This window comes from Poeciliopsis prolifica, unplaced genomic scaffold, assembly GCF_027474105.1.
Source record: "Poeciliopsis prolifica strain line A6 unplaced genomic scaffold, Auburn_PproV2 SCAFFOLD008, whole genome shotgun sequence".
Lineage (NCBI taxonomy): Eukaryota > Metazoa > Chordata > Actinopteri > Cyprinodontiformes > Poeciliidae > Poeciliopsis > Poeciliopsis prolifica.
This window is the reverse complement of record NW_026562383.1, coordinates 6008980-6034765: the sequence shown is the minus strand read 5'-3', so window position 1 is coordinate 6034765 and position 25786 is coordinate 6008980. Positions and strand designations below refer to the sequence as shown.

General features: G+C 41.5%; 1 protein-coding gene across 3 annotated transcripts in view; it reads left to right on the top strand.

Moving 5' to 3' along the window:
* The window catches only part of carmil3 (capping protein regulator and myosin 1 linker 3), a 98684-nt gene that overhangs the window by 20142 nt on the left and 52756 nt on the right, over positions 1-25786 (top strand). For all 3 annotated transcript variants that reach the window (XM_055033052.1, XM_055033051.1, XM_055033050.1), the window contains exons 4-12: positions 1376-1435; positions 1517-1638; positions 4140-4234; positions 4447-4517; positions 5679-5752; positions 12933-13008; positions 15927-16015; positions 18466-18560; positions 20769-20855. In XM_055033052.1, the coding sequence (XP_054889027.1) occupies positions 1376-1435; positions 1517-1638; positions 4140-4234; positions 4447-4517; positions 5679-5752; positions 12933-13008; positions 15927-16015; positions 18466-18560; positions 20769-20855 (769 nt within the window). The remainder of the gene's footprint in view (positions 1-1375; positions 1436-1516; positions 1639-4139; positions 4235-4446; positions 4518-5678; positions 5753-12932; positions 13009-15926; positions 16016-18465; positions 18561-20768; positions 20856-25786) is intronic.

Here is a 25786-nt window from a genome sequence, read left to right as displayed (position 1 = left end):
GCCAGACGTGAGCTCACGCTAATGCCGAGGCAAAACAAAATCCTCAGCCGAGAAGGGAGAAGCAATATTTACAACTCCGATGATGGTATGTAATGATACTGACCATGAAAGTGATATGTGGCCACCGGTATAAGGCAACAGAAGGGTATCTTAAATATTGAAAGCAAAAAAAACTTTTATCTCCCAATAAAACGGGATGATCTATATGTGAGCCGAAAACAGACAGAAAGAGAATCTTTGTTCCTCTTCCTGGTTCTTGTCTTTGCTTTTGATGTAAATTGTTAATCTAGATAGTTTACATTTTGTCCCTGAGTACGAAGTCTAAAACTGAAATTGGACATTAGTAAAGCTTCCTCTTCTGTGCAGTATCCCAGCTCATCTGAAAGGTTGTTTGTGCAAACCACTGCAGCAACTTCCTCAATTTCAGGGTCCAATTTCCAAGTGCATCGATGATCACTGGCACCAACGAGACCTGGACTCTCCACAGCTTCTCCATTTCCTTTTTGAGACCTTCATTTGTTTCTGTTCACTACTCCACTCTTCTTTGGGGATCCATAAAGTCATTCGCCACATTTGCCTTCATCTGCTTGGCATACAATCTCAGGATGCCGGAGTTTGGGTAGAACCTTCCAAGTCTTCACATCGGTGGCTATTCTCCCGTGGAATCTGTTGGCCATGAGCAGCAAAAAGTCATTGTTTCTAAGGTCAAACCCGTCAAGACAGTTATTATTGAAGGCTATGGGCCCAAAAGGTTAAATGGCAACCCTCCGAAAAGACCCTCGAGGATGCTGACTGCAGCCCCAAAAAACCACAAAAGAAGAAATTCAAGACCTTGGAAGGTCGTGTCTCTTACCGTAAAACCAACTTCCCCTTTTTAGTTGATCTCAATCTTATTGTGTTCTTGGCTTTAATTTGAATGAAAGCCAATGTGAAAAGACTTCATACAAAACAGAACTGTATTTGATTCACTCTTGTTTGACTTTTAAAGAGCCTCACAATGACATTTGCTGTAAATTGGCTCTATTTTTGACAGAAAAACATTCTTGATTAATTTGTGTTCAAATAAAAGTTGATGTGAAAAGCTGGACAAAAAAATAATGAGATCTAAATTTAATCGTAGATATTTAAGGTGTGAGGCCAGACTTAGTCGAAACTGTTGTGGGTCAATTTGCATTCATTGTTTTCTGGATTCAGCAGGCAGTGACTTCTTCTTTTAACCCCATTTGCATATTTTTAAAACTCCAGGGTCTGATTAATGTTGTAGCAATTCTCAACAGATTGTTGTTGTTGTTGTTTTGGGTTTCTTCAAATGTGCATACATTATGCGCGTCGCTGAAAACCAAAGTGATCGTTTGTTCCCATTTTCTTCTTTCAGGTGGAAGTCACTTTCAACTTTTTGGAAATCAGAGCAATGAACACCTATCCAGAACACCAGGTCAGAAGCTCCCCTGTGTGTGAACCGTCCAATAAGAGTGACTTGTCGCAGGAGAAAAACTGATCTGGTGTTTACGTGCAGGTGGTCATCGATACAGACAAGACCACCTACTCGCTGCGCCTTCAGACCCAGGACCAGCTGGATCACATGGTCAACCACATCAACTACGCCCTCTCCCGCGTCTTCAACAACTCCATTTATGCGTAAGTCTTGAAGGAGAAGAAATGAAGTTTTTTGTGTTTTTTTTGTTTGTTTTCCGAGACGAACGACACTCGTCATTGTATTGTTTTCTTCTTCAGCCGGCAGATTTGTTTGTTTTTATCGGCGCTGTAATTTGCAACAGCTTTATTTCATCTTCTTCCACGTGTGGAAAAAGATGAAGCAGCTGTAAAAAACCCGCCGGCAAACCCTCACTCTACATGCAAGAAGCCGTTCTTGAACTGGACCGTTTGTCCTGGATGGATTGTCTTGTGTTTAAGTCCGATTTACTTTCAGATTCTCAGTTTTTGACGTTCCTCCACACTTTTCAAACTCAATGCATCTGACTTTGTCCCGCTCGTTGGCGCGCTTGTTGGCCCTCCAGTTCCACGCACTTAAACGGCTGTTTTTCATCCGGCTCCTGGCAGATGCTCGCTTCCAGTGAGCACATTGAAAGGCACTAAGGAGCGGAGAGAACAGAAGAAGAGATGATGATGTGGGTTTGATTGCACAGCCGCGTAACTGATTGGTTCTGCTGCGCCGAAGTGAAAAACGCAGATGGTGTAAAAATAACTGCCTCCCGATGATGATTGTGGTGATAAGGAAGGATTAAGGTCACCGATGTGGTCAGGTGTGTGCGGTTTGTTGACAAACAGGATTAACCGCGGTGTGTGCTGAATTCAACAGCGTGATGTAATTCTTTCATAAAAAAAAAAAAAAAGGAAGCAGATGCAACCAAACATGATGTACGAACGGTAAAAGGATTCTTACTTACTTTGTTGTTGTTTTTTCCTGCATTTGGTGACATTATAATCACAAGCTACAAAGTATGTTGACGAAAACCTCCTGCTGCAACTACAGCAAAAGGCGAATTTAAAGTACTGACTGAAGGGGCGTTAGAACAACACACACACCACACTTTTCAGATTGTAATCTGTGAAGAAATGTGGTCACCCTTGCATCCTGTTGCTTCATAACTTTGCTCCGCATTTTGTTGGTCTGCCACACACAATCTCAATGCGATATTTTGAAGATTGGGCAATATGAAAAGGTTTTAGGCATGCAACGCCTTTGCAAGGCACCCCATGGTGACTTTCTCCAGAATCCGACTTCATGTATTTCGCTGGTTTAAAATCCCTGTTCTTATAGATCTCTGCATACTGAGTGTCAGCTTTCAGAAAAGAAACAATGGCATCAGAAGTCTTTGCTGTTAGGTTGCCAACCAGCATGTCAGGAATCAAATTCTCCTGTCTGCTTTTTATTTATTCATGACCAGTGCACAATGTCATAATCAGCTTTGACTTTGTATTAGCTTTTGATCCATCTCAGCTCTGACTTAAGTGTCTGTAATGAACAAAGATGAGCCTGTTGCAAATGAGCCTCTTCCTCAGTGCAAACAGGGCTCTGTAGTAACCTTAAAAATGATTACAGAGTTTAGCTGTGGAGGTTTGTGTAGTTTTGTCGAAATGCTCTCTTTGTGCGCTTACGTAACTCAGCCAGAAAGGAGACATGCATTATTGTTATTATTGCTAATAGCAGAAGCCTGCCCGGCAATAAACGGGCGGGCTGCGCCGAAGCTTGAAAGCCGTCTTGTGCCAGGCCTTTGAGCGCAGCTTTGAAAAGGGCAAAAAAAAAAAAAGAAAAGAAAAGAAAAGGGGAGTCATTTGCAGAGGGGTCTGCTCATTTTGTCCGACCTGCAACTAAATCCGTAGCTCTTTAATGCGCAGCTCCTGTTGGGAGCGATTTGTGTCAGCTTAGATGTGCCTGAAGGACTGCGGGTGTTTCAGGTGGCGCTTTACGAGCCGTCGGATTGATTACTGCTAAACCTGGTCTCAGTGGTTTGTTCATTTGCAATGATTTTTGGCTTTTGTTGTTGGCTTTTTAACTGTTTAACTATGATCACTTTTGAACCGTCAGCCCTGTGTTTAACTATTTGACAGAATGAGACAAGAGGATCCCTCGTTGGGTCTTTACTGTGAAATACAGCAGAAAACCTGTGGGCAAATTGTTTGTAGATTGATTTACTTGTCACCGGCTAAATTAAATCTATCGCCACTAAAAGGCAGATCGAATCCGGGTAAAACAGCTGAAACACTGGCAAAGAAAAAGTGAAGATATTTGTAGGGGGGGATACTTTTTCCTGACACGATAAGAAGTTAGATGGATGTTTCGACATTCCCAGCTATTCATTTCCAGACTTTACAATACAATACATTTTCATTTCTGTTCTTTCTCAGAAACCTAAACCTCGTCTCTTCCTTTGTTGCAATTACCACAGTTCTTCACACCAACACTTGGCTGCAGGACAGCAACCAGGAGAAGCAAACACCTACTTAACATCTGCTTGTTTTTTTGTTTTTCTTTCTTTTTTTTTTCTTTTTTTTTCCACTGCAGGTATCAAACATTAAGTTGCAGCTCAGTTCGACATGACCTGCCTGTAGATTTTGTGCACGGCTGAACGTTTTTTTTTTTTTTTTTTTGTCCTGTTTTCTTTTTCCATTTTCAGTCCTCCGATTTGCAGAGCGGAGGGAGACGTGCCCGATGGCAGCCAGAAGTTTTCACCCAGCTCCGAATCGTCGCTAGAGCCTCCGAAAACCTGCGGTCAGTTCTGCACACACATGCCCACGTAACTGGAGGTCAACAACGACTGCAATCGAGAGTCCATTTCCCCGCTCTGACAGCCCATCTCAGTCTCACACATTCTGACTTTAATGCACCTCGAATATTTTAAGCTTCAGATTCCTATTCAACTTTTTTTTAATTTATCTTTTTGCACCTCGTCTGTGATTTGTGGACGCGTCTCGTCATTCCAGGCGGGTTTTCGGAGACGTACGCTGCCCTTTGTGACTACAACGGGATCGGCTGCAAAGAAGAAGTCCAGTGGGTGAGAAGGCCATGTCGATGCTAATTCGATTCCTTTTTGATACGATCAATATTGATGGAACAGGTGCACCTCGATGAGTTTGGATGTCGTCAAAATGTAGACGTATTTACATTATTGGCTAATCGAAAAATAAGCTTATTTCCTAATATTGTGAAATATCTTTCGCGTTTTAAACCCGCAGCATCGTCAAAATCAAAACAATCTTTCTCGAATGTTTTCCTCTTAGAAATTTCAGCTGAAGTCAAACTTGTGAAAAAATAAACAAATAATCACAATCAAATCTTTATGTATTTGTTGTACAAAAAAAAAAAAAAGTGGAAAAAATTGTACTTAAATAATTTTCAAATTTAAAAAGTAAAACACTGTTTCAACTTCTCACAACTATTATTCTGTGCCTGAATCCCTCTGACTGAATTATCATTGCATTTAATATTAACTACACAAGGCCAAGGATTTCGAATGCAGATATGTCATGTCACCACTACATTTTGTTCAACACAATGTCCTCTGCAAAGAGAATAAACAACTACGGTTCACTGCTAAAGAAGCTGGGTGTTCAAAGTGCTGCATCCTTGAATATTAATAGAAAGTTGAGTGAAAGGAAAACGTGACAGAAAATGGCGCAGAAGGAACAGGATTCACCGCGTCCGATTTAAGCCTGTTTAAGAATTTTTAGGAGATTTTTCTTCTTACTTTCAGTAAACTCAACAAAAAAGAAAAAGAAAAGCTGATCTGTTGCTAAGCGGTCCAGAATTTTCTCTCTCCTTCGGGTGAAAGTACATTTTATATTTCATCTGGAAATAAATACTCCAGAGTCTCGGGGTGAGGGGAGAATGAAAAGAAACAAAATCAATGCTGCTTGAGATCCAGTCCAAGATTTGGAGAACTTCCTGCTTCTCTTGACTGACAACCTTTGCTGAGATGCAGATTTTGTTTGTTCTTTTCTTTCATCAGGTCTTGGCGCCAAATGTACCGACGATTGATTTAATGATCCTGGTGAAATTATGTTTGATAGGATAGAAAACTGCAAATGAAAATGAAAAACTAGAGAGACCACTGCAGAGGAGCTGAGGGAATAATAATAATGAATGCATATGTCTCAATTACCCTGTTCTCAAAGGTTTTTCTTTGAAACTCTTGCTTGCTTCTCTGTCGTTTCAGGACGTTGACACGATCTATCACTCTCAGGACAACCGGGAGTTCAACCTGCTGGACTTCAGCCACCTCGACAGCAGGTGACACACTTCTCCGGAGTTGGAAAAACCTCCAGACTCGCTAGGGCTCGCCGGCGTCTGCTGCTCTCAGAGAGCGTCGTTAGTTCGAGTCAAACTTTTAATCCGCGGCGCCACACCGCTCCGGCTCCCCCGAGTTTGACACGTTGCACAGAAACCGGGCCAAAGGCATGAATAAATGAAGGTTGTTGACAACTCCACCAAGGGCCATTTAGTAACTGGAGGAAAATAACAAACACACATTTGATACTTGTCAGTTCTGCTGCAGTCGATATCTGGCTGATGTCTGCGGGTCGCACACATCTGCCTGGTTTTTCCCTCTTTTTTTTTCTTTCTTTCTTTCCTCTCTGATTCACACATACAGCCGTGCCTTTGCCAGTACAGAGACGCAGCTGAATGAGTCGGTGTAAAAGTGATTAACCATCAAGGTCATGGATGGTGTGAGATGTGCTAATATTTCTTAACTGCTTCAGTTAAGAATGTCTCGTTTAATCTTTGAACAAGACATTCTGACGTTGTTTAAAACGCCTTTCATCAGTGCGATGCATTAAGCGCTTGATCTGAATTGAGAAAGCATCCAATGTTTTGAGCTGTAATTGCTTACCGAATCAAATGAGGCTCGAAACTAAGTTGTGTCGAAGTTCAGACGTTGACTCCACTTAACTTTGAACTGGGAAATTTGCAATTGGAATTTTGCAAATGGCCTGGGTTTCTGCAGAAACTGTCTGTGGACACGGCTTCCACAATTTTCGCAAGTTGTAATCTGAAGAGTGTGGCATGCAAGCCAAATTTCACTGCAGTTGCTGCTCCAGGAACCGCTGCGTTGCCTTAAAAAGGTTTGCACATCATTCAACCTCCTTAGGGCGTCTCATTGGCTACGTTCAGACGGCAGATGTTGATGCTCAACTCTGTTCCTTTTGCTACGAATTAAATGCAGCCACATAATCAGACTTGTGGGTGAACGATTTGTGATAATGTGATAATGGATCGATTTTTGAAGCAACTGTCGAGCAGTGGGAGCCGACGCTATTATCAGAAGACCAGAAGACGAAGGAAGCTAAGAAACAAAACTGGTAGTAATGACCTTTTGTGGAGCTTTGGCTGCAACTTTGTTGGAGACGTCTGTAGGGATGCGACTTTATCCAACAAAAGTCGGTCGAATAAAATGCCTTGCGACCATTCTGACTTCAACCGCTTGGAAAACGATGTGATAGTGGAACAAATCAGAATTTCTTTAATGAATTATGTCGAACGTGGCAGCAGTACCGTCTATCTGCTTGGCTTGGTTGTAATTCTACTCCAGCCTTGGTCTTTAAAAACAAACCCTGCTCCTGTTCGTCCCGTCAGCAAGGTCCATTTGGTCCGATGTCCGTCCAGTCGTGTCTTCAGCAGACACGTCCTCTGGTTTTGCAAATAGAGGGAACTCGTCTTTTTTTGTGTGTGTGTTCGTTTCAGGTCTTTTTGTTTGAAAAAAAGACATACTATTCATTTTAACTGACTGCTCCATTTTATACTCATGAACATACCATGTCACGCCTTTGCACTTAACCATTCCATATCACCATATTTCTGTGTTGTTGGATATTCCGATGGAGTCAGGTCATCCAAAAAAAATCTCACAAATAATTTATTTTTATATCACTTTTGAAAGATATACCACAATATCACAAAGTGAGTTTATAACAAGCAACCTACTTATAATCTACAAACTAAAAAGTGAACATTTGAAACCTGAAACTGATCAACTGTTTCTTGCAGTTCTCAAACTAGACTCTAAAAGCCAAGATAATATTTGCAGTAGCATACGAGTTGGTATACTGCACGACTTGCCATTTCTTTTCCTCTTTTTTGTTTTGTTTGACCTCTTGATATTTAGCTTAAAGGTCGACCACATAGACTCAAACAGCAGCTCTGTATGCCATGAAATAAGCACTCTTCAATACATTATTAATGTTTTACTTCCAGCAGCAGTGTAACCTTTTTGTTTCACACCAAGATCAAAGCTGCTGTTTGTCCACATTATTGTATAGAAATAAGCTTCCCTGAAACGTGGTGTAATTTGACCCCAAATGTCTGCAAGGAGTTTGAAGTATTTACCAGAAATGTTCCCAAATCATCCTCTTATTACAGGCTCACTGTGTGCTTTAAAAAGTGTGATAATTAAAGATAATAATACCAATGTTCCAGCTGTATAGCAGAAGTGGTGGGGGGTAAGGATCACGGCATGCCATTTAAAACCGAACTCGAGTTTTCTCGAGCGCCATCGAACAAAGTGGTTCACGCTTTCCTTACCGCCGGGTCACAAACCAAACCGTGACAGGGAACTGCCCGGGACGTCAAATGTCGCTGAGATTTCCGCTATCACTGCGTATGAAATCTGTCAGTACGCGCCTGAAGACGCTAAAATATATTTCACGTGTCCATCCGTCACCTGAACCCTCTCGTCCCAGCAGAGGTCGCAGGTGGGTTGGTGTCTACCTCCAGCAGGCCGAGAAATCATTTTTGCTCTCATATTTTCTGGCTGAACTTTTGTTTTGTGAAACTTCTCCTTTTCTATTTTACTTATTTATTTCTTTTTTTCTATTGCGCGTCATGGCGTTTTGGAGCAGAAGCATTCCCCAGATGATGCCTGGCATCTCGTCAGCTGTCACTTCACATGACAGTGGAGTGTTTTTAATCTAATAAGATCCTGTCTGGGTAAAATATTCAGTGTCAGTCTTTTGTTCAGTCCTTGGCTCCCTTTCTGTCTCGTGCTCTCTTTTGCGTTTTTTTTTTTTGTAGATGTTTGGTAATCTTGGAACACAGACGAGGGATGATATGCTTGTCAGAGGCAGAATCAAGGAGTCGCACAGCTGCAACGTGCCATGTGCTCACTTTGCCTTTTTTTTTTAATCTCTTGCTTCTTAACTCAGGTTTTTGGGTTAGAGTGCGTATTTTCAAGAATTTTGCTGGTCCTAAAATGACTTGACGGATGATTTTGACTGCTTCCCTCATCCTCATCTTATGTTTTATAAATGTTTTGTTATGAAAAGTTCTCTTAGGCTCGTTTTATTTTCCGTTACATCTGTAGCCGCGTTGCTCCACGTATCTGAAATGCTTTCACAACACGAATGATAATTTTTTTATTTTCTATTCTTTCATCATAAGAGTGAAGCCTTGCTTGGATTCCTCTTTCTTTTTTTTTGGAAGTCACATTACGAGCACCGCATTCATTCTTTTGAACTGAAGCTGTACGTGATAAACCAAAGCAAAGCAGCACGTAACAATAAAAAGAAAAGAAAAGGTCCTTCGGTTCAACACATTTTTAACTGATCAAAATCTGAAAAGTGTGGCAGTCGTTTCTGGGTCCGGCTCCCTGAGTCAAATACTTTTAAAGGACGATCTTTGCACATCTGAAAGCAGAAGTGCAGCCGCTGCTCTTTAGGAAATAGCTCGTGCTTGGTGAAGCAACACACATTTTTAACGCTTTAATTTAGGTCTGGGCCATTATAACACTTAAATGTGGTTGGTTCTAAACCGTCCCACTAAAGCGATTTAATCTCGCCAATCTCGTTTACTGTAATGAAACTACAAACGGGTGGATCTACAAGATAAAGCGCATCTGATGATCTGGATTATAATTTTGAATATAATTAGTGGCTGAATATATTTTCATGCAACACTTTTCCACATTCAATGCAAAACTGTGCCGCCATGTATTCTATGAATGCCATTTTACACTTTCGTAACTACTTTCTCCATGGAAAAAAAAACCCTATAATTTTGTGATTACAAAGTACTAAAATTTGCTCTAGTACATTGGTGTCCAAATGTTTTGTCATTCGGACCATAATTGAGTTAACTGAGTCTAACTCCAGAACCACTTTCTTTTTTCTTTTTTTCTTAACATTTTAAAAAATTATTTCTTATGACATTTGGTGTTTTATAAAACCTCTTTGATTGAGTAAATAGACAATATCTTAATTAAGCAAAGATTTTGTTTTGTCTGTGAAAATCATTGGACATCCCTGATCTAATATGACCAACCTTCTCACCTTGTCTTCAAGGTGACAACATTTCAAACGTGGGCTACCTCTTCAAAAACAGAGCAAGCCGATAAACGATAAAGGCAGATATGGTTGAGCAATGAGTCGCTTGAAACCGCCGCCCGCTCTCTGTCCTTTCTGGCATCAGTCCCATTTTCGCAAATTAGTTGAGCCGTATCAGTGAAATGAAGATGTCTGCATCAGATATGCTCCGGTAATTCACCAAAAAAGCTAAACATGTCACTGTGTCGCCGCATCAGTGTGTGCCAAACAAGTCCCCGTGACAGAGTGAGCAGAGATCACTTCACAGATGCACTCCAGTTCTGTGACTGCTGCTGTCGCCTTAGAGATGCATCAGTGGCAGGTCAAGCTCTCTCCCCTCCCGCCCCCGATGCCGGCCCCCCTCTCGTTTTACTCGAAACATCGAGGAAACCGCGTCAGGGCCATCTTGGAAGGTGTTTTCCTCCTAAAATAATGTCTTCCTTTCAAGATGTTCCTCCCTTAAGCGAAGTGATGGGTCTTTGGGTTGTGAAGGCAAACTGTTAGGAAATAATCAACTGTCATTTCCAGGCAACTCTTCGCAGGCCCGAGCCTATTTGCGGCGCGCCGCTTTCCCTCGCAACCCCTCTCGTCGCGGCACATCTTCACTCCATCCGTCTCTCTCCCGTCTGATCTCATTTTGCGTTGCCATGAGTGACGGGGAGATGCTTTTTATTTCCCCGCTGGTTGACGTCCGTCCGAACATTGTCTTTGGTCATTGCTGTTGACTGAAAGGGGACAAGTATTTCTGCCTCTCCCATCTTCTCTTGTTATTCTAAATTTACTTTTGACCCATTTTTCTCCGTTCAGTCAGTCATGGACCGTACCTGCCACCATTCTGTCTGGCCTCTTGCAGGATGACAACACAGCGCAAAGACGGCACAGCAATGTGATTTTTAAATTTTTAATTTTATTCAAATTTGCGTTTGGACGCATTCATATGTTCTGCTTGTGAAAATGGCTAAGCCTTTCGGGAAAGTGTTTTGACGCCTTCCGACATATCATATCAGTCAGTCGTCTCTCTCTCGCTCTTGATGCGAGCCTCAGCACGTCCTGACAGATGCAGGTGTCCAGATTGTCACAGCCTCAGGTTGTTTGTTGAACAAAATTTCATCTGGACACCAATGTGTAACCAGTGCCCTAAATTTGTCACCACTGCAGGCAGTGAGTCATGCTTAAAGTTCTAGATTTTAGTGCTGATTTATAGCATATCGATGTGTTATCAGATGAGCTGTTTCCACCGAAGCCTGGCGACTGTTCTGTCTCTGCAAATTCAGACCCTTTTAGATGCATCGTCTTGACATTTGCAAAAGTTTTCCTTTCCTTGTTTGCGCTCGGCAAAGAGGAAACCACGTGAGGACGCGCTCCGTTGTAATTAATTAACGTGATTCGTTGGCGTAAAAGGTTGCAGGCACCTTCGCGCAACGGGGGAAACTTTTATTTCAACCAGCCTGAGTGTCTTATCTTGGGAGCAACTTCAGAACCGATGGAAACAAAGTTACGCCTCTGCCGCACTTCTGCTTATCTCGCCCTGTGGGTTGGCGTATCTACAACGGAAAGAAATTCTGCACATTTTGTGAAACCTCAAGTCAAATCGCATCTAAAGAGTGTGTGAGTGTCGTGTGTTAGTATTGGACTAAAAGGTGCAAAACAGATTGGTGCTGATCACTTTTTGCTACTTTTTGGGACAGTATCACCTTTTAATGCTTTTTAAAAATAAAAAAAAATAATTCATTTTCCAAACCATTGTGTCTGAGTGCCTTTAAATGGGTGAAATCAAACATATCTGAGGGAATATTTGCTGCACATAGAGAGGGGAACTGCAAAATAATAAAATACGATGAGAAAAGGGTGATGGGGACTTTCACTCCCCAGCTTTACGCATGATACATGCTTATTTTCATCTTGTACATTTGAAACCTAACAAATACGGCGGTGCAAAGCCAAGGCTTTCAAACCTAACCACTGAGCAGCACTCCCTTAGGTAAGTATCAAAGCTTGTCATCACTTTGTAAAGCTGCCGGGGACACTGTCACTTCTTGCTCGAGAGCATTCAGTGCATCATTTCCAACCACTGCCTTTTCAGTTCAGTGAGTTTATAGGCTGCCCTCTCTTTACTACACCTCTGAATCTGTCCGTTTTGAAAGGGCTCATAGCTTCTGCGGCGGCTCGCAAAGATCCCTCTCACTTCTCGAGCTGGTTTGGCTGAGATTGTTTGGTTAATTCATAGAAAACAATCTCTGTCGACGTGTACGCTGCGAGTCGCCACGCTCCTTGGCTCAGTGAGACAGAGGTCAATTACATGTCCCCGCTGTCTGTACGATTCAGCGCCGATGACGGATCCTGACATGCGCTCCATCTGTTTGGGCACAAACACGGACTCAGCTGTTATTCACAATGGACTGGTATGACGGCTGCGCTTGGTAATGAAACAGGAATGCAGCCTGTTAGCTGTTTTTATTTCCAAGAGCAGCAGTGATATCTGAAATTCGGACCCTACTGGACCCTTCCTGACTAGATTAACCTTTTCTTAATTTATTCTTCCTCCCTATCACTGCATCTTCCTGCCTTCCTGACTGTGGGCTTCTTCTTCGTTTTCTCCGTGCCTTCCCTGTATGTTGGCTACCTGTTTTGTCAGATGATGTATGGCGGGTGCAGAGGCAGCACGGTTCTAGTTGGGCCTCGGAGAATTGGACAACCCTTCCTCTCCGTCCCTTTCCTCCCTCTCAAACACGCAAATCTGTGCTCCTGCTAACTGTGACTGGTAGCAGCGTTTGAGGTTCGTAGCTGGATTCAAAGTGTGGCTTTATTGAATAATCCACTGACCCATCCATCGATCCTCTTTATCTCCCCATTTTCTTTTTTTTCCCCTCTATGGTGCAGCTGCAGTATCAGTCATCTTTAGGAAAGCAACTCCGCCCGGGGTGTTCTCCCTGTCACAATGACAAACTGCTCTTTTACCAAACGGGGAGCAAAGTAAAAGTTTGGCTCAACACTATGGGAATTCATACATGGTTCACATAAAATGTTATTGAGCAGATGGCGTTGGCTAATTTAAACGTTTGAATTTTCTATCTAATTTGTGTGTGTTTGTGTGTGTGTGTGCTTGTTTCTTCCAGGGACTTGGCAGTAATTGTGGCATCCATTGCCTACAACACCTGGTTCACCAAGCTGTACTGCAAAGACATGCGAATAGTAATGAAAATATATATTTTTCTTTCTTCCATATATTTATCCATTCACATTTGTACCAGATTCTGTAATTACCCGGCCTAGACTTATTAGATACTTATCGCTGGTATTATTAATAATTTTATCAATCATTTTATTTTTGGTTTTTACTGTATAATTTCTTACATGAACAAAAAATAACATAAAATAAAATAACAACAACATACAAATATTTCTAAAAACAAGAATAGCATAAAACAGTGTTTAGTCATTGCAGATTTTCTCTTATCTACACAAGGCCATAATTATACATACAGGCTTAAATATCTTCATACAGGCCACTAATATCTAGACGGGGGCTTTCAGAGGCTTCGATTCAATTTCAAAGCCAGTTTTAATATGCCAAGTTTATTTGTGTCGCACATTTCGGCAGCAGGGCAGTTGCATCACAAAAACATCATGCAGTCATCAATTATGAAACAAGCAACACGTCTGAGCTCCAGGGAGCCGGTGTAACGACCTTAGGACTGGGGCGATGTGCTCTGTCTTCCTGGTTTTAGTGAGAATGTGACCAGCAGTGTTCTGGATCAGCAGGGTTCTGGATCAGCAGGGTTCTGGAGCACTGCTGATCCAGAACACCTGAAAAAAAGCTGTCCGGCTTTTTTTCAGGTGAAGACGCTGTCGCAGTAATCAGTGTGACTAAAGATAGACATATTGATGAATTTCTCTAGATCTACTGTAACAAGCCTGGAAATGTTCTTCAGGTGACAGAAGGCCGACTTTGTTGTTGTCTTTATGTGGCTCTGGAAGTTCAGGTCAGAGTCCGTCACCACACCCAGATTCTGGGCCCAATCGCTCGTTTCTAGCTGCATTGGCTAAACCTACGATCTCGTTCTGGATCGTTCCTCTTTAGGTCCAAAGATAATAACTTCAGTTTTGTGTCTGTTCAGTTGGAGAAAGTTAAGGTAGTCCTCGTTTTTTATTTCATCCATCTTATCTAATGCAACGGTTTTACTGTTGGCAAAACAGACCCTTGCCATGATGCTACCACCACCATGCTGGACAGTAGGACTTTGTTTAAAAGCCTGATTGAAACTTCACACATTCTCCTTGTCATTGTAGCCAAACAGCTCAACCCTTGTCTTGTTTGACAAGCTTTTCTCCAGAAAGCATCTGTATTATACAAGTGGGTCAATGAAAATTTCATTTGAGTTTGAAAGTGTGAATTATAGAGTAGCGCCTTCTTTCTTTCTGCACAAGCTCTCAGTGGTGTTTTGGCAGCTTTCCGGTTAAACATTCACAGTTCCTTTCATCTGAAGGTGACAGATTGGATCTAATGGCTGACACTGTCAAATCTAAACTTTGGTGCAGATGGGTAAATAATGCTAGTATTTCTGAGGAATAGGGCCTGGCCTCTTAGTTTAAGTTAGACAAAATCTTGATGCTGCAGCCTACGAAGACATTGTGGACAGTTCCATGCCTTTAACTTTGTGGGAACAGTTTGGAGAAACCAAAACAAAGTCCATGAAGACAAGGATGATTAGGTTTGGGGAGGAAGAACTGGACTGGTCTGCAAATCCATGACCCCACAAAACACATTTCGTGTGAATTGGAGTTGAGACTGTGAGCCAGTCCTTCACGTCCAACATCGGTGTTTGACCTCACTGTTCCGGAAGAATAGTCAAAAATCCCCATAAACTCACTCCTCAACCTTGTGGAGGGGCTTTCTAGAAAAGTTGAAGCCGTGTTAGGCTGACATTGTATTTGTGCTCAATTCTTGTTTTTAAAAATCTCATTCAGTATAATCTATCCATACTAATAAAGAATGTCTTCAATCACACACAAAAAACAAACTAAATTGAAAACATTCTCACTCAGGGCGGCATGTGAGCTTCTGATCTAATGTTTTATTGCCTTGTGGGTGACTCATGTCAAAATGTTTGCATAAAAACATGAATTATGTATCATTGATGCTCTCCTCGTCAATACACACACCAACCTGAGCCTCTCATCAAGATTTTTTTTTACACTTTTATCGCACCTGACGGCTAAAGTCGAAGCCATCCCCGCGTTTCGTAACTGATTTACACATCAAAGTTCAGGCAGTGCATTGAGCTATTTTTAGTAGGAAGCTGAAAAATCTAAATTCTCCTTCCTTTGTGGAGATTATTTTATGTGACTGGTTTGCAGCAAGCGAAGCTGCGCCGATGTATCAAGTTAAGAAACACATTTGTGCGCGACGGTCGATTATTAAGACCATTCAGGGGAAGGAAGATTCAATTTGAAAAGCAAAGGCTGAAGAGGACAGAGCTACGCGTTCCAGCTGACTCACTGAGTCTTTATTAATTATTTATAGTGCTCACAGTTTTGGGTTCATACTGAGAGTAACTTTCATTTCATACATTTGCAATAAAACTTGAACTGATTAGATGACCAAAACTCTGATTTTGAGTCAGTTTCTTCTTCTTTCTCTTCTCCTCTGGAATTGACATGTTTAACTCGCAAGACTTAACGAGATTGCTTTAACGAAATCGCTAAAATAGTTTTATTTCTTTTTTTTAAAGTTTTGGTAAAGATGAAATGCACTTTGATTTTGCTGGACATTAATTTCTGCTATAATTCTCCATATATTGGTGCTATACATATTTCTGTCTCAGCTCTTTAGGTCGTGAGGAATGCTTTTCTGAAATATATAAAAAGCCCTAATCGTCTGAAACATTAAATTAAAAATAAGTTCAAAGGGGATGCAGATGCAATTACTTTTAAGTTTTCATATTTTATTATTGCTTTAATGAAAGTACAGTATGGAGATAAATCACTGCCCTCACCCTAGTTTCTGTGTGTACGTCAAGGCCGGCTAGGTTTTTTTTTTTTTTTTTTTTCATTTGCTTCCCCCCACCAGAAAACCTCAGCCACAGATTTTGCTTTGCATTTCTCAACAGGGGTCAGAGGTGGTGGATCAGATTCTGCACACGGTCAGCAAGTCCAACAGTCTGGAGGAGCTCACGCTGGAGAACGCCGGACTCAAAGCGTAGGTTTCCACTTCCCTGAAAAATGACCAGGCTGCCCTGTCGCCTCTTTTCGCTGAATCCAATTTACTCTCCTCTATTTTCTCCTGCATCTTTACCTCCTTCCCCCCCTGTTCTCCCCCCTGTTCTTTTACTCAAGCCTTTCTCTCTCTCCTCTTCTACCCCCTCTTGTCTCACCTCACTCTCCTCCTTTTCTTTGATGACCTGACCTTTCCAGTCTTGTCTCTACTCCCTCTTCCCCCCGTCGCTCACCTCCGTTCAGCCTCGGTCTTTCATCCAGCAAAGCTCCGATAAAGCCTCCCTTCTGCCTTTTGATGGCGAACGCGGCATTTATCTGCCGAAATTACTGAGAAATCGCGAGCAATAACTGGCAGAGCCGTCCACCTGCGGGGCAATGCTGCTAAAACTTAGCAGGGCATTTTTCTTATTTAGCATTAATTGAGATGAATTCGCTGCCTCAGGGAGAAATAATTTACAGCCTCATGAAGGCGCAGGGTTTTATATTTTCCTGGTAGTGACGCTCTTTAAGTGGGAAAGGCAACTGGCTTTGCAGTAGAAGTGCATCAAAAAAACAACAAAAGTAGATTTTCAATCGAATAGTGAAATTATATGTCGCACATAAAGTCACGCACCAGCATCCTCAATTTAAGTCTGATTTTAATGTGGGAGCTGAAAAGGTTATTAAATGGGAACTGCAACACAAGTAGTGCTCATAGTTTATTTTTATCTCTCTTCTTTTTTATCTTAGCGAGGTTAAACCTTTGCTTTAGCAAAAATAAGCCCAATTGTATTACCTCAGTCATGCCATATCAACAATAAGCAAAAATAAATGTTCCAAACACCATTTCCATCCACATTTTCTTTTTGAAATGCCTGAAGATTTAGGGTTGCTGTGAGTCACTGGGTGAATATTTGGTGGCATAACCCCATGTTTCTGAGAACCGCTTCATATCTGTGAAGACGACTGACTTCTGGCACCTTTGATTGGCCCACATTCCAATCCACAAAATGTAATGAACAGGCTCAACAAACACTGCATGAGAAACATCCCTGTGGCTTGTTGCTGCTTGCAGGTTTTCTCGAAATCCTAGAATGAATTTTTGTCAGCATAGACAGACCGACTGCACAGCGTAGCATGAGATTAAATAAAACCATGCAGCCATATTTGCAAAGCGCTTCAATACATTCCATATTAATGGTAGTGATGCTCATGTCTATTATGAATTGTCCACCCAAGTGGTGTTAAATTTACCAACATCAGACCAAATGTTTGGATGCGAGATCAAACTGATTTCTGAAGTTATGCTTAATATGTTCACTTTACCATATAACAAGTTATTACATAAATATTCAGAACACATTATATCTTTCTTGCTTTGCTTTTTTTCTCTTTGTCAACGTAACCTCCTCTGGCTTTGCCAACAGCGTTGCAAACATAAATGTGCAAACTATTGCTCTCAGGTTGTGCAAATGTTCTCAACCCTAAAACAAAGCCCCTTTTTGTCAACAGTCTCGCAGCGATGGTCTGGCAACACTGATGCGTACCTAAAGGTGAACTGAGGACATTTATGCTTAGCAATGACAGAAAAGAGTGTGATGACACAGAAAGCGCATCTCGAAACCCCCACCGGATTTTAAGGCATAGTGAAAAGGAATTGGAAGATGCTTCCAACCTTGTGGGGTTGGGCAATGCATGCTGCAGATCGCACATCTGCTTGGTGCTTAAATTTCTGTGGTGGAAAAATTAGCATAATAGACTCTTGAATGTTTGACACAAAATATTGCTCACAGGAGTTTTCAGACATTTTATTATTTCGACTTGCCTGGAAGTTGTTGTTTTTTTTAAAGCCTGTATTGTATAATTGATTTGTTATGGCACTTGGGGATAAACGATCTATACAAAAGTGTTGGCAAACGACAGCCACAGACGAGCATTAGTATTCATGCCGAGTTCAGTCTTTGGCCAGCAGACGAGTATAACTTCCAGTGACGTCTGTCCTTTAAGCTCTGTGAGAAATGTTTGATCCTTCGATTGCCGTGCTTTCACTGTTTGAAAGTTTCAACCTAATTCCTATTTTTGGCTCGATCTAAGTTTTGCTTGTATTTACCGAAGTGATTGAAGCTGGAACTGAACGGGGACAGTGATCCCTCCGCAGGTGGGTCAATACGAGACATGCAAAAGACGAAAGGGGGAATTGTTTTGGCGGATACTTGTTTGAGGAGAAATGTTTAAAATGACAGCGTTGGCAGCCATGCTCAAGTTTTCCATGTTTTAGATCAGATCGATTTTTAGGCAAGACAAAAAGTGCTAGTGTTAAAACTGCTTCATTACAAATGCTTAGACCTTGTGGAAATGACCTCAGAAGTTCAGCTTAATTGAGTTGCTGGAAGCAGGAGGGAACCCACTGTTTTTCCAGGGAATTCAATTTCCTGTTTCTCCTGTTCTCTCCAGGGATTTTCCACAGAAGATGGCGTCGGCTTTATCGGAGAACCCAGCCTCCGTGATTCACTCCCTCAATCTGGCTCATAACACACTTGACAACCAAGGTAGCGACTCGGTGAACTCATTCTCCCTCCCACTGACTCCTCTCTGTGGGCACATCCTATTGTTCTTTGACTATTACTTGAGCAAAGCTTTTGTTTGCTTTCAAAGAACCCTGAATCAATCACTGTCCTTGCAGCTCCCTCACTCTCAACGTGCCTCCCAACCACCTTTCATTGTGTTTGATTATCTGTGCTTCTCATGATAAAAGACTCTTTCTTTTTCTTTTTGTCGCCACAACTGAAACTTTTTTATTTCTTTTTGCGTGTAGAAACAAATTGCTATCTCCTGGTGCATGCACAGGCGATGAACACAAAGGGGTGGAAACATATGGGAAAACGATCCTATTCAGATTATTATTAGAATTTTCTTTTTCATCAGGACACTGTGAGCATCACCAAAAAAATACGACTTCTTGAATAAAAGCATGAACAAGGTCATAGCACACTTTTGAAAGATGTTGATGTGTTTCTGCCATTTCACCAACATGTATGAAGGCCAATTAATATTTAATAACTAGGCACCAGGCGACTATGACATTCTAATTTTATGACAGACGTAAAAAATTCCTCTACAAGATGGAGGTCATTGAAAGGACATTGAAAGCAAAAAATGCATAACATAATTTTATTACAATACTACATGGTGACTATTGAAGTTATAGTCAATCAATCAATCAATCAATCAATCAATCAGTCAAGTTTAGTTCTGTAGCACATTTCAGCAACACCGCAGTTCAAAGCTTTTTACATCACGAAAACACAAAAAGCGAAAGAAGCGTCCAACTTGGACTAATAATAATCCAGCATTCATGACGGACGTTTGTCAGAACAAATCAGACATTTTTTTCCACCACACCACCAAAATCCTCTTGGCCAGGAATAAAATTAAGACGTTCTGACCTTATTCATTCACAAAAGCACAAAGCATCTTTGGGGGCCCCAGAAGTGTCTGGACCCCGGGCTGCTGCCCTGGTAAGCCCAGGCTAAAATCTCGACTTGGCTTCACCTGCAAACAAGTAAACATGCAAGTGTAGATAATATCATTACTGTGACAAATATTAAGCAGGAAATATGGGGCGAGTCTGGACGCAGGTGCATAAGCGAGAAAAATCCACGCTCCAGCTGTTCTGTGCTCTGAGCTAGCTAGCTAGCAAATGGCTAACAAACCATTTTCTGATTATTTTTTTTAGGCTTGCAGGTTAAAAAATAGGTCCAAGCTAAAAAGATGCCTACAAATAATGAAAGCAGAACACCAGCTGTTGACATTGTCGCCAATTTACTCAGGTTTAATTGACTCAAAATCAAGACTCGAAATCTTTAATCGAAAGTCAATTAAACCCGACCAGTCGTTGCATTCGCCACTCATCTCACAAAGTTGTTTAGCTTAAATGAATTTCGGGAGCTTCCTCCTGGGGTGACCCCGTGACCTCGCTGCCTCAGCGGATCCTCTACCTATTCTAATCCCTCGCAGCCTCTCATCCTACAAGGAGACAGCGTTGGGCTTTGTGTGAGCCAGAGCCGGGCTTTCGCACGCACACCACCGTCCCTCATTAGCTGATTTATGTCCCCACCCCTGCGCCCTCCGTCTGACACTTGTCACTTCCACTTGCCTCAGTGGATTCCTTGCGCTCACACCCCCTGGTGTCAGGGCCCCTGGTGTGTCGCCGTGTGTTTATGAGTATTGACAGGGTGCAGGCCTTTTTACTGTGATTGCGAATAAGATGTATGATCACAAAGAAGCTAAGAATCACACAGGGATCCTGAGCATAAAAATAAACAGATTTTTAATGAGCAAGAGGCTTTTATGTGTCCATCGTGATTGCTGTAGATTAAGAAGAAAAGAAAGAAATCAATTGAAACCGTGTTACGTAATTTAGCTTAGCGCTTGGTCTGCTTCTGGCTTCATCCACCGCAAAACAGAGACAAAAGTCATTTGGCTTTTATGCATGTTTATTTTATTTGAGGGCTTAAAACATAAATACACATTTCTCTTTGAAAAACGTCTCTTTAGCTGACAATTTTGTCCATAAGCCGTAAGTATGTTTGTGCTGCCTTGATTATTTTATTGTCTCTTCCATATGATCAGATACACATTTAAATTGAATAAGTCTGCCTTCTCTCTGTGTCTTTATTAGTCATCTTTTTTTTTTATGAAATGGAGGTAATTTCTCATCTTTTCTCTCTCCCTTCCACCTCCCTGTCTTCATCCAGGAGTCTCCAACCTAATTCAACAGGTCTGCCGGCTCAACAAAGGCCTACGGCTCCTGAATCTCTCCAAGACGTCTCTCTCCTCCAAGGGTAGGCAGAGCAAGGCCTTGTTCACCGGGACATTGCTGAGCTCTCTTGAACGTAATGAGACGTGGCGCAAAGTTGAGGGTGGAAAAAAGGTCTGTTGCTGATCCACGGCAATGGCTCAAGTGCTTTTGGTTTGTCCGTTTTTCGCACAGCTTAACAGGCCCGTTTACGCATGACTCCTCTTCAAAATGATATTGGGGTCAGAATTATAAGCAGTGTTTTGTTTTTTTTAAATGCATTTTATTTAATGCCTGCATGCGATTGTAGGCAGTGCCCCAGTTGCTTTTATCCTCAACAATTTGACCATCCTCGAACAGAATCGCTGATTCAAAAGGATTATATGTGTGCCAAAGCAAATCCACATATATTCTTGTTCATAGCTCTCCATTTTTTTTTAGATCGTTTTATTTCAAGCCATTTTTTTAAATCTTCTATAGCATTTATAGGTATATTAATTTGACATTATCTTCCGTATAAATGTATTAGAGAACGACTGCAATGATTGTTATGAATAAAAACATAAAGCTACATAAGTTTTAAAGTTTAATCAGTGATACTTTTGCAACAGATTTATGTCAGATCATGATTTCTTAGTTAATGACAAGTTGTCACAACAAAGACATTTTGAATAATGTCAACTTTGTATTAAAAGCGTCATGATTTACCGAATGATACTTTATGACAACAGTCATGAATATTCATGCAGACTTACTCATGTTCATGACGGCTGTTATTACATGTTTATGACAGTCTTATATCAAATACAATGTTACCACGGTTTTTGTGTGACGTGTGCAGAGGTGTAGGTGTGCTCTTCGACTCTTTAAAGCTTTTTGATTCGTCATTATGTGGACGGCCTGCCTCAATTGATTGGACGCGAAGCATTTTTGACGATGCCTGTTCTGTGTACTCCATCAACCCAAAGAGCAACGTTTACTCATGGCTGACGACGAAGCCAAAGATGCGTTGTGTCCAAGAGGAGACAGATGATTGATTTGGAAACGTTTTTGCCATATTTTTGACCGAGTCCTGTAGCGTTCTGACCCAGTTTCAGCTGTGGTTGCAGAAGCAGCTTTGCTTTTCTTCACTGTATTAAAGTTTGTGGACGTTCACTAATCGTGCGGTAGAAACTAACAATAATATAGAAGGTCGCACAGGGTTAACTGGGTAGGTTGTTGCTGTCATGACGCGTGTTCTAATAACTTCAAGTGGCTCCTTTGTGTTGTTGTTAACATCAATTTATTTTATATATCAGCTTAAATACTTAAGAACTGACACATGCTGACCAGGCTAAATCATAATGATACTACTAAAACAATATTTAACACGGTCAACAGAAATTATGACTCTCCACCCGGTGCACCCGTTTCCTTCTACATAGTGACCAGCGCGTCAGTACGGCTCTCATTCATACTAAGTGACAGTCACGCCCACTTATGACACACCCACCATTAAGTGTCACAGCTGTGCCACAAATAATGCTCATTTAGGTCATTTGGCTCTTACATACCGGCCCCTAATTATTATAAAGATAATTATCCATCATATTAACATTATAAGAGCCAAGCCTCGGCAATAAATGACCATAAATTTACTCAATATCAAATTCATCCTAATCTATTCTTCTTGAGTAAGCAATCGATTAGAAAGAAAGTCACTAACAATCCTAAAAAGGGAGAGAAAAGGTTATTAAAATGTTCATGGTATCTCCGCCTCCTGAAGCAGACACAACTTGGTAATGGGTCTTTCCAGGTAGTTTGTCTTAGTCTTGATGCGAACTGATCGCACAAGTCCTCCTTTATCAGGAACAATGTTCACAACTCTTCCCATTAACCAAGAGTTGCGTGGAGCAGAGTCGTCCACGATGAGGACAACATCTCCAGGAATGAAGTTCCGTCTCGTTCTTTGCCACTTCTGTCGCTCTTGTAGTTGAGGCAAGTACTCTTTTGACCAACGCTTCCAGAAGAGATCCGCCATATATTGCACCTGTCTCCATCTTCGTCGAGCGTATACATCATTCTTGGAAAAACACTCCTGGTGGTAATGAAGGTGTAGTCTTTAGAAGAAGAAGATGATTTGGAGTTAGTGCTTCCAGGTCTTGAACATCAGTTGATGCTTTGGTTATAGGTCGACTATTGATAATGGCCTCAACTTCGCAGAAAACTGTATGAAGACTTTCTTCATCAAGACTCTGCGTCCTTAAAACAGAATTTAACACCTTTCGCACAGACTTAATAAGACTTTCCCATGCACCTCCATGGTGTGAGCCAGTAGGAGGATTGAAAGACCATTTTATTCCTTTCTGAAGGAGAGTGTTACTGATCAGAGTTTGATTCCATCTTTCAATTTCTTCCCTTAATTCCCGTTCAGCTCCTACAAAGTTGGTTCCATTGTCTGAACGCAGCTCCAACACTTGACCACGTCTGGAAATAAATCTTCGTAGACCATTGATGAAAGAATCAGTATCCAGTGATGACAACATCTCAAGGTGAACCGCTCTTATTGCCATACACGTAAAAATGACTCCATATCGTTTTAACAGGCTCCTGCCACGCTTAATTTCAAAGGGACCAAAACAATCCACACCCACACAAGTAAATGGGGGTTTGTCTGGATACACTCGTTCCTGTGGAAGGTCTGCCATCCTTTGAATTCCTGGTGTGGCATGGAGTCGTCGACAAGTTATGCACCTTGATAGAGTCTTTCTGATTGCAACACTGGCACCTGGGATCCAATACTTTTGACGTAGTTCAGCGAGCATATGATTACGTCCACCATGGCCTGTCTGATGATGTATATGGCGCAGTAAGATTTCAGAGATGTGAAGATCTTTAGACAATATGGCTGGATATTTGGCTTCAGCTGGCATAGCTGCTTTGCTTAGCCTTCCACCAACTCTCAATACACCACTTTCAAGAATAGGATTAAGCTTGTAGAGCTGACTTGTTTTCTTCACACTTTCATGTTTTTGCAAACTTGTTATTTCTTCTGGATATCGCTGTCTTTGACAATAACAAATGATGGCACTCTCAGCTTTCTCAAACTCCTCTACTGTTAAGGCTCCCAATGCAACATCTTTCTTGTAGACATTCATTTCTTTCGTAAGCCTTTCTTGAAAATTTTCATCATCAAGATTGGAGTCTGCAAGTTCCAACTTCAGTTGTGCTCTCTTTTGAGCCAGTTTGGAAAGCAATTGTTTGAACCTGAGTAGCCACCCAACCATTGTTTTTAGTTTGTTCCAAGAGGAAAATGTATGAATAAAATTCATAATTGGATCCACTTGCTCATTAAGGCATGTTGCATTAACAGAAACCAATGTCTTGACCTCTGGATCTTCTGGATCCTCCTGAGCAAAACGACTTATGCACTCAGGATTTGTAGGCCATTTCCATTCAGGATTATGAAGAAACTTTGGTCCAGACATCCAGGTATTTGTCTTGAGAAAAGACTTCACACTTGTTCCTCTGGATGCCAAATCTGCTGGGTTCATACTGGTAGCAACGTACCTCCACTGCAAGGGATTTGACAAATTGAGTATCTCTCCAACTCGATTTGTCACAAAGGTCTTGAACCTCAATCTTTCATTGTTGATGTACTTCAAAACTGAAGTACTATCAGTCCAAAACACTGAGTCTTTCAGTTCCATTCTTAACTCCTTCTTCAACAGCTTATCCATACGGCTGGCAACCACTGCAGCAGTCAACTCCATCCGAGGGATGGTGATTGGTTTCAGTGGAGCTACACGAGCTTTACCCATTACAAATGCACAATGCACCTGTCCATCAGCATTATACTGCAACAAGTAGCTCACTGTTCCATATCCATTCTCACTTGCATCACTGAAATGATGAAGCTGCAAATTTGTGGCTTGTCCAAAGTCCTGTGGTTTCAAACATCTGTTAACTTCAAATTGTTCAAGCTGATGAAGTTCTTCCAACCAGTTTTTCCACTTCTGTAACACATCATGCGGCAAAGAATCATCCCAGCCAACATGTCTTCTGCTTAGGTCTTGTAAAATCCCCTTTGCGACCAAAACAACTGGTGCCAAAAAGCCAAGAGGATCGTAGATGGAACTTATGATGGACAAGATTCCTCGTCTTGTCAGAGGTCTATTTTTGAGAATGATCTTGAATTTTAGCAGGTCTGATTGTACACACCACTGTACACCCAACACACGTTCCACAGGTAGATCATCATTTTCCATATCCAGGTTCTTCACCTCAATGGATCTTTCATGCTGTGGTATTGCAGTAAGAACACTGCGTCGGTTGCTTATCCATTTGAGAAGTTGAAATCCACCTTTCTTGCACAAATCACGAAGTCCTTGATATAATGACACAGCTTCTTCTTCTGTGCTCACAGAAACCAAACAGTCATCCACATAAAAATTGTGAAGCACAGCATCTATAACATTAGATGGAAACAGTTGTATGTTATCCTCTGCACACCTTCTCAATGCAAAACATGCACAGTTTGGAGATGATGTAGCTCCAAAAGGATGTGCAACCATTCGGTATTCCACCAGCTGCTGCTCATACTCTCCATTCGGCCACCAGAGAAATCTCAACAGATCCGAGTCAGATGGTGGTACTCGGACCTGATGAAACATGGCCTCAATGTCTGCTGTTATAACAACAGGTTCCTTTCTGAATCTGATGATGACACCAACCAATGAACTGGTGAGGTTTGGACCTTGTAAGAGTTGAGTGTTTAAAGATGTTCCTCCAAATGTTGCACCACAATCAAACACAACTCTTATCTTCTTCTTGTGAGGATGATATACTCCATGATGTGGTATATGCCAAACCTTCTCATCACACCTTTCAAGATTTTCAACTGGTACTTTCTCAGCATAGCCCTTGGAAATTATATCATTCATGAAGTTGGTATAGTCAGAAAGAAATTGATGGTTTTAGTAAACTTCCTTCTGAGAT